The following is a 14484-nucleotide window of genomic DNA, read 5'->3' on the forward strand; positions in this document are numbered from 1 at the left end:
TGGGGCTAGAACTGTGAGGTCATCAGGCCGGGCAGTAAGTTCTTTTACCCATTGGGTCATTTTACCTGCCCTCCTTTTCTTTTCTCTTTTTCTTTCTTTCCTTTTTCTTCTTTTCTTTTCTTTCTTTCTTTTTTTTTGAGATAGTCTCATATAGCCCAGTCTGAGTCCAACGCAATAAGTTTTTTGTGTAGATGTAGATGACCTTGAACTTCTGATCCTCCTGCCCTACCTCCTAAGTGCTGGGATTACAGTCATGTACTTCCATGTCCGGTTTCTGTGATGATGGGGTCAAACCCAGGCTTTCATGCATGCTAGGCAAGCATTCTACCAACTGAAATGCACCTCTAGTCCTCCAGCAGTGACTTCCTTCCTTCCTCCCTTCCTTCCTCCTTCCCCCCTCTCTCCATCTCTCCCTTCCTTCCCCCTTTCCTTTGATATTAGGGTTTGCTAGTTATTGTAGCCTAGGCCTGCCTGGAGTTTGTTATATAGACAAGGCTGGGCAGCATTTCTCCTGGCCCTTGCTTCCCCAGTGTTGACAGTACAGGTATGTCTCACCACACCTAGCCTCTGCATTGATTTTGTAACTGTACAGTATTATGGAATATAAAGTTCAAGAGCATAGAACTTTCTGGTTTGAAAGCTTTGTCACACATTTTTCCTGAACTTTTTACACTAGTAAGTAGCAAATAAGATCATGAAAAACGTGTCAAAAGCATATTAACATGAATGTAAAAACAAACCAACTGGGAAAATACTCAACCATACTTGGACTTTTGAACTTTATACTTTTGTGTGTGGATTGAATGCATTGTTATCAACTCCAAGTCACCAACACTGCATCAGTATCACATTAAAGAAATAAAATCCTTCCCCTTGGAGTCATTTAACCAAGAGCAAGAATATGATACTTTACTGAAATCTTTAACAGAGTTTAACAAGGGATTAAGCCACTGGTTCCAACTGATCCAGAAAACAAACAGAACTACAAATATCATTGTTTAATCTGTAAGTGTTGTGTTCAACATTTATGGTGGATATTCATTTTAGAAGGTTGCTTTCAATCTCTACATTTGCTGCTTTCAGCAAAAAAAACAAAAAAACAAAACTGAAAACCACATACATTGTTCTGGGTTGCGGGGCGTGGAAAAGTACATAAGGTTACAGTTATGCTCTAGCTTAGGTTATAAAATCTGATGAGGTGGGAAGTCCAAGGCAAGTAAGGTTGATTGTTACATTGTTCTCGTACAGGCAGAATAAACAGACAAGCCGGATGGATACACAGTAGGCTGGCAGTCTTTAAGTTTTAAGTGACCTCAAGGTGTGCTATTAACTCAGGCTGTGAGGTTCAGCTAAAGTTCCAGTCTCCTAGAATGTAAGGCTAGTTTTATCATAATGCATTGCCAGACATTTGAACATAATGCTTATTTATTTCATAAATATACTAATTCCCCTTTTTTGAGGGTTTCTGGGATGTGGGGATGTGAAGTTGAGAAGCCCAGGTTTCCCTGGAACTCAGGATGACCTTTCACCTGCATCTGCCTTCTTGCCTGAGCTCTCTAGGCACTAGGATTAGGGACGTGAGCCACGACGCTCTGCTCTAACTCTTGTTCACACTGTGAGAGTGCAGTAGTGACAAAACTCCTTGAACCCCCTTCCTACTGAATGTCCATCCCTCTTCGAAAGCAGCGACAATAGAATATTTCTTTTACTGACATTTTACACCTTAAATGACTCACTATTGGACACATTATAGGAAATAAGTTGTTCTGGTTAGTATTTGTTGCATATCACTTTATTGCCTATCACATTAGCTTGAATTTGCTAATTTTATATTGTAACTTACTACTTTATTACTGCTGTCATTCAAATGAAAATCTTAGCTATCCTAGCTAAAAAAGTTTGAGACTATTTAAAAAAATTTTTTTTGCAGTTCTCTCCTAATCTAGTTGAGTTCTTTTTAATTTCTTCACTCATCCCACTAATCTAAAGAGCTGTTTAACTATGAATGTTTGGTTGAACCGTAGGCAATTGTCATATTTGTAGGTAAGGGTGGTTGATAATTAGCAGTTGTTTATGATTTAACCTACTATGCGTGTACACATTCATTTGTCCATACATCTGTTTATGTTTGAGAGTGGGGGATGGGGATAAGGAGGGAGGAAAGGAGAAAAGGGAACAGAAAAAAATCAAGAATAGAAAACAGGTTGGGTAGTGGTGGCACATGCCTTTAATCCCAGCACTCGGGAGGCAGAGGCAGGCGGATCTCTGTGAGTTCAAGGCCAGCCTGGGCTACAGAGTTCATTCCAGGAAAGGCTCCAAAGCTACACAGAGAAACCCTGTCTCAAAAAACCAAAAAAAAAAAAAGGAATAGAGAACAGTATTTAACTTTCAGGCCCAAAACTGAGTAAAGATAGTTAAGGAATTGTGAATGAGGCCCTGGGAAGGCAGGGTAACGTCTGAGAACATAAAGATTAGAAATGTTTGTTTTCCAGAGTTACAGAAGACTCATTTTTAAAACCTTCAGAAAGGAAGTAGCTTTTACTCAAAGACCACAAAGTAAAAGGGGTAGAGAAGTCTTACTTGTAGCAACTTCAAATGATCTCTGAGGGGACAATAAGGATGATTTTGTTTCTGAGATAGTCTTATGCAGCCCAGGCTGGCATCAAAATTGATACGTAGATAACACTGGTTTTGAACTCTTTATCTCTCTAACTCTACCTCCTAAAGCTGGCATTATAGATTTATACCGCCATGCATGACCAAGGGTGATGGTTTATTTGATGATGTAATATGTGTTATAAAGGAATGTGATTTAGAGAAAACTCTGTTCCTGGGCTAAGCTGGAAGTCTTGTTGAGGTATGTTTCTTCTAGAAAAAAAATGATAACATAAATTTGTGCTTGTATTCATCTGTCCTTTGTAGACTGAACTCATTGGAGTAGCAACTATTTGAGTTCTAAGTGGGGTATGGCCATCTCCAAGGTCCCTTCCGTATCTAGCCTCTGTTAGGTCTAAATCCTGTTTGCTTTTGATGATTTGGTTTTGTTTTGTTTCCCCCCTCAGTGTAGTGTTCTTCAAAGTCTGAAAGAACTACTGCAGAATTGGCTGTTGTGGCTTTCTATGGATGCCCACATGCAACCGGTGACAAGCAGTCCTCTGTGAGTTATCCTGTGGTCTTCCACAGAGATGATCTATATAAAAATGTTTGCATATAGAATCTAAGATGGCATGAGACTTAGTTATTTCATGTAAATAGTTCATAGAACTTTTCTGGAAATGTTTTAGTTACTCTTCACATTTTATTCCCACAATCCTGAAAGAAAAGTATATTTTCTAAGTTACTATTCAGGTAAACCAAAAAGCAAATCCTTTTGAATGATTTGGCACTAGGTAATATGGTAAAAAAAGGCTGGAAAGCCAAAATTACAATGCAGCTTTGACTCCATTTACTTTTTTTTTGTTTGTTTGTTTGTTTTTTGTTTTTTGTTTTTCGAGACAGGGTTTCTCTGTGTAGCTTTGCGCCTTTCCTGGAACTCGCTTTGGAGACCAGGCTGGCCTCGAACTCACAGAGATCCGCCTGGCTCTGCCTCCCGAGTGCTGGGATTAAAGGCGTGCGCCACCACCGCCCGGCTGACTCCATTTACTTTAATTCACTTTATATAATGCATTTTATATACTGAGCCAGTTTTAACGATGGGTTTTGTTCATGACATGTATTTAGGTTACATGCATTAATTTATCTTGGCTTTGGAGTTAAAAATGAATTTGAATTTCCATTAAATGTATGCTTTACCCCCAAAGTGAAACACCAAATTTCAAGGAACTGCATAATCAGGTTGTTTTGATTCTTTCTGCCTGTTTGGATTCTCTTATATCCTGTCAGCCACATGATTCTTTAGTGCTTTAAAAAGTTTGTATTATAGAAAATTGTGAGCATAATCAAAAGTAGAGATAGGAGAGACCATCATGGAAGAGGGGTGGGGAGATTATAAGAGTTAGGTCTGGATGGACTAGAATGTAGCAGAGGCTTCTGGACATGCCAGGCCCACTGCATCCATGAACTCACAGCAGCACAAGAGCAAGCCAGTCAGTATGCTAGCATGGAGCCTCCACCTGAGGAGCCAAGCCAGTCAGTATGCTAGCATGGAGCCTCCACCTGAGGAGCCAAGCCAGTCAGTATGCTAGCATGGAGCCTCCACCTGAGGAGCCAAGTCAGTCAGTATGCTAGCATGGAGCCTCCACCCCGAGGAGCTAAGGACGGTGCAGCTTCAGGGATCAATTGAATTTCTTTAAGAATGTAGCTCCTGGTAGGCTGACCATGACCCGGCGAATGACCCTATTGTCAGAAGTATATGGGAAGCACAAATTGGAGCTGACGGCTTATTAAATTTTAAAAAAGAGGATATGAAGTTGAGGGGGCATAGGGAGGTAGGAGTTAAAGAGAGGATTTAGGGAATACGATCAAAATACATTGTCTGAAATTCCCAAGGAATGAGTGAATACTTAAAAAAATAGATAATAAAAATAAATTCCCAGCATAAATGGGGGGTGGATTGGGGGAGGGCAGGAGTGGGAGGAGGGAGGACAGGGGAATCCATGGCTGATATGTAAAATTAAATTATCAAAGTAAAAGTAAATAAATAAATAAATAAATTCCAAAGATAGAAACACACACACACACAGAGAGAGAGAGAGAGAGAGAGAGAGAGAGAGAGAGAGAGAGCGCGCGCACAATGTTAGCAACCCCTAGTATATTACTTTCCTTTTTTTTTCTTTTGGTTTTGGTTTTGGTTTTTTTGAGACAGGTTCTCTGTGTGGCTTTGGAGCCTGTCCTGGGTGCTCACTTTGGCAGCACATATACTAAAATTGGAGCCTGTCCTGGAACTCACTTTGTAGACCAGATTGGCCTCGATCTCACAGAGATCCGCCTGCCTCTTGCCTCCCGAGTGCTGGGATTAAAGGCATGTGCCACCACTGCCCGGCCCTTAGATTATTCTTTAGTAAAACCCAGATGCCATCTCAGCTGTTAAAATGGTTCTGCTATGATACCTAAAGCTAAGAGTTTACAAATTTTTGTAATATTTATTATTAATCTGTGTGTTTATATATGTAGACCCATATGTACACATGCATGCCACAGTGTGTGGAAGGTCAAAGGACAATGTTGTGGAGTTGATTTGCTCTTTCCACTGTACATGGGTTCTGAGGATTTAATTTAGGTTGTCAAGTTTATATGTTAAATGCTTTACCCTCTTAGCCATCTCCCCACCCAGCCCAACATATATCATTTTCAATTTATTTTATTTTTTTGAGACAGGGTCTCATGTATCCCAAGTGGCACTCAAACTTATTGTGTAGATGAGGCTGGCTCTTTTTTTTTTTTTTTTTTGAGCTGAGGATCTAACCCAGGGCCTTGTGCTTGCTAGGCAAGCGCTCCACCACTGAGCTAAATCCCCAACCCTGAGGCTAGCTTTTAACTATTGATTTCCCTCAAGTGCTTTCCAAGTGCTAGGATTATAGGTGTACATCACTATATTCAGTGTGTGTGGTGCTAGGAATCAATTCCAGTGTTTATTCACACTGGAGAAGCAGTGTACCAACTGAACTACATACCTAACTCTCACAAATAGCAGTTAATTGCAAATTGAACCAATGTCCAAACATTTAGCTCAGGTTTGTTTTCTGTTTTATCCTTAGAATGAGTTATAGTTTAGGTAGAGGAATGGAGAGTTAGAAGTACGTAGCTTGGAAATTTGTTTTTTAATTCTTCCTATTCATTATTTTTTTAAAAGATTTATTTATTACATATGCAGTGTTCTGCCTGCATGCATTCCTGCAGGCCAGAAGAGGGCACCAGATCTCATTACAGATGGTAGTGAGCAACCATGTGGTTGTTGGGAATTGAACTCAGGACCTCTGGAAGATCAGTCAGTACTCTTAACCTCTAAGCCATCATCTCTCCAGCCCTCCTTCTATTCATTATTTTAGTGTTTCTCTCTATGCTTATGACCACTTGTAGAAACAAATGGAACATGGAGCATTAGTGGGTAGTGAAGACTTTTTTTTTAAAGATAGCATCTTACTGTGTAGCCTTGGCTGGCCTGGTACATGCTTTGTAGATGAGGCTGGCCTCAAACTCACAGAGGTCTGCCTGCCTCTGCCTTCTGAGTGCTGGGATTAAAAAATATGTGCCACCATGCACAGCTAGTGAAGAAATCTTATGAAGCTCTGATTCTTTAAAAAAAAGTGTATGATTAGTGTCAATACCACTTGGGAACTTCTCAGATATTAAAATTGTTAGGTCCTGCTGCTCTTGATCTACTGAGTTAAGCCCTACAGGTGACCCAGTAATTTGTTTTACTATTCCCACAATTCTAGTGCAAACTTTAGTTTATGAACCACTATTATAAAGAAATACTACCAGAACAGTGGTTTTGCTTATGTAACCTTTGGCTAACTTGCAGTAGATACACCCCTGAAATAAATACCTGACAGTTTCTGTAGCGTCTTTCCACAAATCCTTCTCCTTTTTCTTTTGTGTGATGCTGGGAATGAAACTCAGGCCTCATACAAGCTAAGCAAATGCTTTGCCACTGAGCTAAATTCTTAGCCCAGATTTTTCATATTCTGTCGTAAATATAGGGAGGTGATCTAAAAAGGAACAGTGCTTTTTAAGCAGATAAATGGGCATGTGTCTAGATAGCCTTGTCATAATACTTGGGATTAAATAATACTGCCCGTGTGCCAGTGAGATGGCTTAGCAGGTACTTAAGTGAGATGGCTTAGCAGGTGCTTGAGTGTAGCAGGCCTTGCAACCTGAGTTCAAATCCAAGATCCCACCCACAAGATAGCAGGAGAGAATAGACTTCTAAGAGTTGTCTTCTGACCTCACATGTGCATTGTGACCTGTATGCCTGTGCATGCATACACATATGATAATTAATAAAACAAACACAAAAGTTCAATATAGCTCATAAGTTTTCATTAATTCATTTTGGAAAAATTAGTATAATGTTTTATTTCTATTATATGACCATTTGCCATGTAAGTGACCAGAAGACAGTAAATTGTAGTGGTAGATCCTTAGAAGAGAAGGATAGAAGACCATGTCGCTGTCATTTTCCAGGGACATTTCTGGCTGTAGCAATGACTGGAAAGGGGGTGCTGTTACCATTTGACAGGTGGTATCTGAGAATGTTGAACATACTGCAGGGGGTGGAGGTAGGAATATGAGGCAGTTCTGAACCATGGATTGTTTTATTTAGAGTGCCAGTGATTTATAAAGGAGCACTCACCAAGAAGTCTGTTCTGGGGCTGAGGATGTAGGTCAGTGGCAAGGTACTTGCCTAGCATGCAGTACGACTTGGATTATATATCTAGTACCACATTAAAAAAGAAAAGGTTGCTGGGAGCAGTCATCATTGTTTGCAATTATTTGTGACACGTTTGAAATCCTGGAAAACTAAAGTATGCTACATCAGTTTTAGGAGTAAGGAGGTTATTGTATGTTTTGTTAAATGGTCTCCATATTTCCCTGCTTCTGTCATTGAACCATCATGGCAGTGAGTAGTGGGAGAGTCATCATCTCCTAAACTCTGAGACTATGCCCTATCATAGACGGTACATTATTGTACATTATCCTTTTTTTCAGTGCAGAGCCATTGTCAACTACCTTCCTAGATAGGAGGGTAAAACTGCGTTCACGTTTGTAGATCTTTTCTAAATCTCTTTGAGTGTGGATTGAAAGATACATGTGACAAATGGATAGATTGAACTACTCATTTTATATATTGTATCCTTTAAAGAGATTATATTTATTGATGTAGGAGAGAAGACGATAAATCCAGAAGTGATTTTATATGTGTGTAGGTGTTTTACTTGCATTTATGTCTGTGTAGAACATGGAGACCAGAAGAGGACATCAGATCCTTTAGAACTGGAGTTATAGACAGTTGTGAGGTACCTACCATGTTGCTGCTGCTGAGAACTGAACTCAGGGTCCTTTGCTTTTGCAACTGGTCTTAACTGTTGGGCAATCTCTCCAACCCCCAGATATGGTTTTAACTAGAAGATTGAAATATGCTAACATTCTGCTAACATTGAAATATGCTAACATTCAGTTTTAGGATTAGATTGAATTCTGGAGAAATATTTTACTGAGGAGTAGGCAGAACTGGATATTGAATCCTGTACAATGGATTTCATTCATTGAATGAAACATTCATTCAGTGTGCTGCCATGTTACTGATGCATAGGAAATGATTCCTACTGTCATTTGAATGTTTATACGTTTGAACCATTTGTGCTATGTGGGATAAATAGCATCAATTTCCTACTTATTATTTTGTTCATTTTTAATTTTTCTGAATGTTTTGTGTCACTTTGTCATGAACTCCTTTTCTCTGAGTTGTTATTGAGTACCCATTATTAGTGATTTTTGTTTATTTTTCACTAGGGGATTTCCATAATTGAGGAGTGTTAGAATTCAGTACTAATCATTTACTAGAGACAAATATATTGACTGTAATTGTTTTTCAGTATTGTAACATTATCCAGAATTTGTTTGAAACTTAATCTTTTTCTTTTTTTCTCAAATCTGGTTGCTGAAAATGTTCTATGAGTTATCTTTTTGTTTTGTTTTGTTTTTATGTTTTTTTTGGAGACAGGGTTTTTCTGTGTAACAGCCCTGGCTGTCCTGGAACTCACTTTGTAGACCATGCTGGCTTCAAACTCACAGAAACCTGCCTGCCTCTGCCTCCCAAGTGTTGGCATTAAAGATGTGCACCACCATGCCTGGCTATCTATGAGGTTATCTTAAAATGGTTCCTTAGAAGACAAGAGTGCTGGGCATTGGTGGCACACGCCTTTAATACCAGGACTTGGGAGGCAGAGGCAGGTGCATCTCTGAGTTCAAGGTTAGCCTGGTCTGTGTCATAGTGAGTTCCAGGACAGCCAGGGATACATAGTGAAGCCCTGTCTCAAAATTTTTTTTAAAAAGACCAAGAGTAATAACTGTATTTTAAATTTATTTTTAGCTTTTTTTCTTCTCTCATCTATTACATTTCAACTGCAGTCTTCCTTCCCTTTGCTCCTACCAGTCCCTCCCACCACGTCATCTTTCCCCCAGATCAACTCCTCCTCTGTTTCCCTTAAAAAAAAGAGCAGGCCTCCTTGGGACAGTGACTGAACATGACCTAACAAGATACAATAAGACTGGGCACAAACCCTCATAGCACGGCTGGATGTGGCAACCCAGTAGAAGGACGTAAGAGTCCCAAGCACAGGCAAAGGAGTCAGAGACACCTCCTACTCCCATTGTTAGGAGTCCCACAAGAACACCCAACTCTACAACCATAAGGTATATGCAGAGGACCTAGCTCAGACCCATACAGGATCTGTTTGTTGTTTCAGTCTCTATGATCCCCTATGAGCTCTGCTTAGTTGATCTTGTGGGCCGTGTTCTCATGATGTCCTAGTCCCCTCTGGCTCCTGTAATCTTCTTCTGTGGGGTTCCCCTGTCTCCACCTAGTGTTTGGCTGTGGGTCTCTGTATCTGCTCCCGTCGGTTGCTGGATAAAACCCCTCTGATAACAATTGGGCTAGGCATTGATCCATAAGTGTAGCAGAATACCATTAGGAATAATTTCATTAAATTTTTTTTTTTTTTTTTTTTTGCAATCGTGTTTGGTTCTATCCTGGGTCTCTGGGCTGTCCGGCCTCTGGTTCCTGGCCATCCAGGCAGTGTCAGGCATGGGCTCCCTCTTGTGGCATGGGCCTCAAGTTGGACCAGTCATGGGCTGGCCGGCCACTCCCACAAGCTCTGTGCCACCACTGCCCCAGCACATCTTGGAGGCAGGACAGATTGTAGGTTGAAGGTTTTGTGGCGGGGTTGGTGTCCCAGTCCCACTGTGAGGTGTCTTGCTTGGTTATAGCAGATGGCCAGTTCGGGCTCCACATCCCCAGTTACTAGACTTCACAATCTAGGGTCACTGTCCTAGATTCCAGGGTGTTTACACTGCACTAGGTTTCTACATCTCCCGCGAATGCCCCCAGTTCCAGTTGTCTCTTCCAGTACTTTCTCCCTCCTTCCCCCAGATCCCTCCTGTTCCCATCTCCACCCACCCCCAGTCCACCCTCAAAATCTATTCTATTTCCTCTTCTCCGGGAGATCCATGTGTGCCCCCTTGAGCCCTCATTACTTAGCCTCTCTGGGTCTGTGGATTGTAGCATGATTGTCCTTTACTTAACATCTAGTATCTACTTATGAGTGAGTACATACCATGTTTGTCCTTCTGAGTCTGGGTTACCTCACTTAAGATGATCTTTCTAGTTCCATCCATTTGCCTTTGAATTCATGATGTCATTGTTTTTAACAACTGAGTGATACTCCATTGTGTAAATGCACCACATTTTCTTTATCCATTCTTCAGTTGAGGGACATCTAGGTTGGTGGATTAACCACAATCCAATGGTTAATCACTGTGCTTTTATTTTTTAAAAGAAAGTAAATTGTACATTGGAGAACTGATAGTTTTTTAATGCCCTATTCGTTTGTTGCTTTATATCGCCTACCTTTAGCTTGGAAACAGCGATTTGCTGGTGTATATCTGAGTATTATAATTTCTTATTACAGAGAGACAACTTTGGGTGGAGCCATGGACTCTGTGTCTCAGTTGATTGACTACGTAGGCTGGCTGGCCATGGTTGCAGTGCGCTTGGAGAGCAACAATACATTGTTGTTGCACTTTATTTTAGACTTCTATGAGAAGGTAGTATACAAATCACAAATTTATGATAGGTAGTCACTTTATTGGCCTATGATTTAAATTTCAGGTATAATCATGAAGGTAAGTTATGATCTTACTATGTAGTTAGAATAACCATGTTTTGAAATTAATGGTTTATTTTCACCTGAGTAACTGACTTTAATCAAACAAATGTAGTTTCATCTGAGTAACTGACTTTCGTAGAACAATTGTAAAATAAAATCTGGTTGGTTTTTAGTTCAGATACTGTTTTATAATATATTGACCTATTAAAAGGCTGGTCCTAGGCAGAAGTCTCTATCTAGCATCATTTTGTTGTTGTTCATCTATTGTTTATCCCCATCCCCTGGCAGAACAAAAGAAAATGCTATATTGCTTTTTCAGATTTCTACTCCTGGCTTTTCAAGTGCTTAATTTTTTCCTGGTCCCTAGTTAGTACCTTTATAATTCTAGTCCTTTTACTGTTTTATAGGATTTAACATGGCTAATACTATCACCACCACAAAGAACCCATAATCATCTTCCTTTCCCCAGTTTTCTCTCTTCATTCACTAATACCTAGTTTGTTGTTTGTTTATTTGTTGGTTGGTTTTTGAGGTAGGTCTCTTGTAGCCCTGGGTGGCCACAAATTTGATGTGTAGCTGGGTGTCTTAGTTAGGGTTTCTGTTGCTTTGATAAAATACCATGACCAAACCAACTTGGGGAGCAATTGGTTTATTTCAGTTTACATTTCCCAGTCACAGTTTATCACGAAGGGAATTGAGGGCAGGAACCTGGAGGCAGGAGCTAATATGCAGAGGCCATGGAGGATCACTGCTTACTGCCTTGCTCCTCATGACTTGCTCAGCCTGCTTTGAAAAAATACCATAAACATGGCATTCAGGAGCACCAGCCTGGAGGTGGCACCATCCACAGTGAGCTGGGCCCTTCCACATCAATCATCAATCAAGAACATGCACCACAGGGTTTTAACATGGCTAATACTATCACCACCACAAAGAACCCATAATCATCTTCCTTTCCCCAGTTTTCTCTCTTCATTCACTAATACCTAGTTTGTTGTTTGTTTATTTGTTGGTTGGTTTTTGAGGTAGGTCTCTTGTAGCCTCAATTGCGGTTCCTTCCCTATTCCCAAATGACTCTAGCTTATATCAGGTTGACCTAAAACTAGCCGGTACACTGAATATCCTCTCACCCTCTCCTGGAGTTCTGGGAGTAAAGGCTTGGATCACTACTCCTAGTTGATGTGGTGCTGGGGATTGAAACTAGGGCCTTGTTTGTGCTAGACAAACATTCTGCCTACTGGCACTTATCTTCAGCCTGTGTTACGTATTTGTTTAAAAGAATGTGCTCCTTTGTTTTCCATGTTGCCAGTTAACTGGTAAATATTTGGGAGACGTAGAGAGAAAGAAATGTTCCTTTACTGTAACATGTTTTTCCAGTTCTAAGATGAAGTGAAAACAATTTAAAGATTTATTTACTTTTATTTTTATTTGTATGGATGCTTTACCTGCATGTATGTCTATGCACCACATGCATACTTGGTGCCACAGAGGCCAGAAGAGGACATTGGATCCCTTGGAACTGAAGTTACAGATGGTTGTAAGCCACCATGTGGTTGCTGGGTCCTCTGGAAGAGCAGACAATGCTCTTAACTCCTGAGCCATTTCCCCAGCCCCCAAATAATACTATGCTATATTATTAATTAATATTTATTTATTTATTTATTTATTTTATTTATTTTTTGGTTTTTCGAGACAGGGTTTCTCTGTGTAGCTTTGTGCCTTTCCTGGAACTCGCTTTGGAGACCAGGCTGGCCTCGAACTCACAGAGATCCGCCTGGCTCTGCCTCCCGAGTGCTGGGATTAAATAATTAATATTTATTAATAATTAATTATTATGAGACAGGATCTCACTGTGTATCCTTGGCTGGCCTTGAACTCAGAATTACCTGCCTCTGCCTCCTGAGTGCTGAGATTAAAGGAACACACCACCTGGCCTATCTAAAAATGAAATTTTTTTTTTTAATTTTTTTTTTTTGTTTTGTTTTTTTGGTTTTTCGAGACAGGGTTTCTCTGTGTAGCTTTGTGCCTTTCCTGGAACTCACTTGGTAGCCCAGGCTGGCCTCGAACTCACAGAGATCCGCCTGGCTCTGCCTCCCGAGGGCTGGGATTAAAGGCGTGTGCCACCACCGCCCGGCTTAAATGAAATATTTTAATAATGGTCTTATAGAAATAGTTTTCTGAATTAAGGTTGATGTTTGATGAGTTGTATTTTAAACAGACTTATAGCTGTCCTTTTTATTTAGAAATTATTCAGGTTCAGATGTAATGATATATTACTTACATTGATGATTCTTTGAGTAAACTTCATTGATTTATGGAAGATAATCTCTATATTGATATTAACATTCTTTCCAAAAGGTGTGTGACATATATATAAATTATGACCTTCCATTAGTGATGCTGTTTCCTCCTGTGATCTTCCATTCTGCACTCCTAAGCCTGGATGCCAGTATCTTGAACCAACTTTGTTACATTATATACAGGTACAAGCCCCCCTCTCCCTTTAATCATCTTATGAATTACTACATCATAACTCTGTCTTCATCATTTAACTATAATAAAATTAAAATTCCTATCAATTTTCTGCCAGGGTCTATGGAAATAGGAAACATGGCTCTGGGGTATATGACCTTCTAATATGAAGCTCTCTCTAATAGCTATGTTATTATTTTTATTATTTAATTTTGTTTCTTTTTTGAGACAGGGTTTCTCTGTGTAGCCTTGGATGTCCTGGGACTCTCTCTGTAGACCAGGCTGGCCTGAGACTCAGAGAGATCTGCCTGCCTCTGCCTCCCGAGTGCTGGGATTAAAGGTGTGCGCCACCACTGCCCAGGTTATGAAATCAAAATTTTATTATAGTATCCTCATTGTACATAGTGCTGGGTTTTCTAAAGACATGTTCATTGCAGTGTATCATGTCCTTTGGCTTTATTTGCTCCTTTTCCCTGTCCTGCTAGTCCACTTCCTTTCTCCAGTCTTGCTTCTGCTTTCATATCGTGTGTATATATAAATGATGTTTGCTGTCTATATAAAATATTGGATCCACAAATGAGAGAAAACATGGGATTTATCTGAGTCTGGCATATTTCGCTTTCAAAGTGATTTCAGGCTGCATTATGGAGGTACCTTAGAACACTAAAACTGGAGCTGTGCTATTTTTAAATCCCCCCTGTAGGGCATATGGAATGAAAAGTCTTTGCTGCGGATTGGTTTGTTATGTAATGGCACTGTTGCACTCAGCCTTGTTAATTAAAATTTCTGTGTGTTGGAAGAAAAATTAATCATTTGTTGATATCTGTTGAAGTGTATGTAGTTTCTCTGGTAAAAGAGACATTTTCTGGGAAGCAATAGGAACTGTTTATTGCCAGTTATGTGACCCTCTAAGCGTTATTTCTAGCTCTGTTCTTTTACTTGTGGACTGAGATTATTTTTAATTCATAAGTATAGACCTTTTCAGCATAATTTGTAGAGCTTTGTCAATGTAAAAATATATAAAAATGAGTTAGATGATAGTTCTCAGATAAGAAACAAATTACATTTCTGGATTTCATTGTTCTTTTGTACCTTCTAGCATTTTTACATTTTTTGTTGTTGTTGTTGTTGTTGTTAGTGGTTGTGGGGTGTGTGTGTGTAAAACAATACATGTGGAGTCACA

The 14484-nt window shown here is 39.9% G+C and overlaps 1 protein-coding gene across 1 annotated transcript in view; it reads left to right on the forward strand.

The window, feature by feature from the left end:
- Cenpi (centromere protein I) overlaps positions 1 to 14484 on the forward strand; it is a 59185-nt gene that overhangs the window by 22381 nt on the left and 22320 nt on the right. The window contains exons 15-17 of the mRNA XM_059250400.1: positions 3063 to 3157; positions 10632 to 10767; positions 13188 to 13312. Coding sequence (XP_059106383.1) covers positions 3063 to 3157; positions 10632 to 10767; positions 13188 to 13312 — 356 coding nt within the window. The remainder of the gene's footprint in view (positions 1 to 3062; positions 3158 to 10631; positions 10768 to 13187; positions 13313 to 14484) is intronic.

Source organism: Peromyscus eremicus, chromosome X (assembly GCF_949786415.1).
Source record: "Peromyscus eremicus chromosome X, PerEre_H2_v1, whole genome shotgun sequence".
In the NCBI taxonomy this organism is placed as follows: domain Eukaryota; kingdom Metazoa; phylum Chordata; class Mammalia; order Rodentia; family Cricetidae; genus Peromyscus; species Peromyscus eremicus.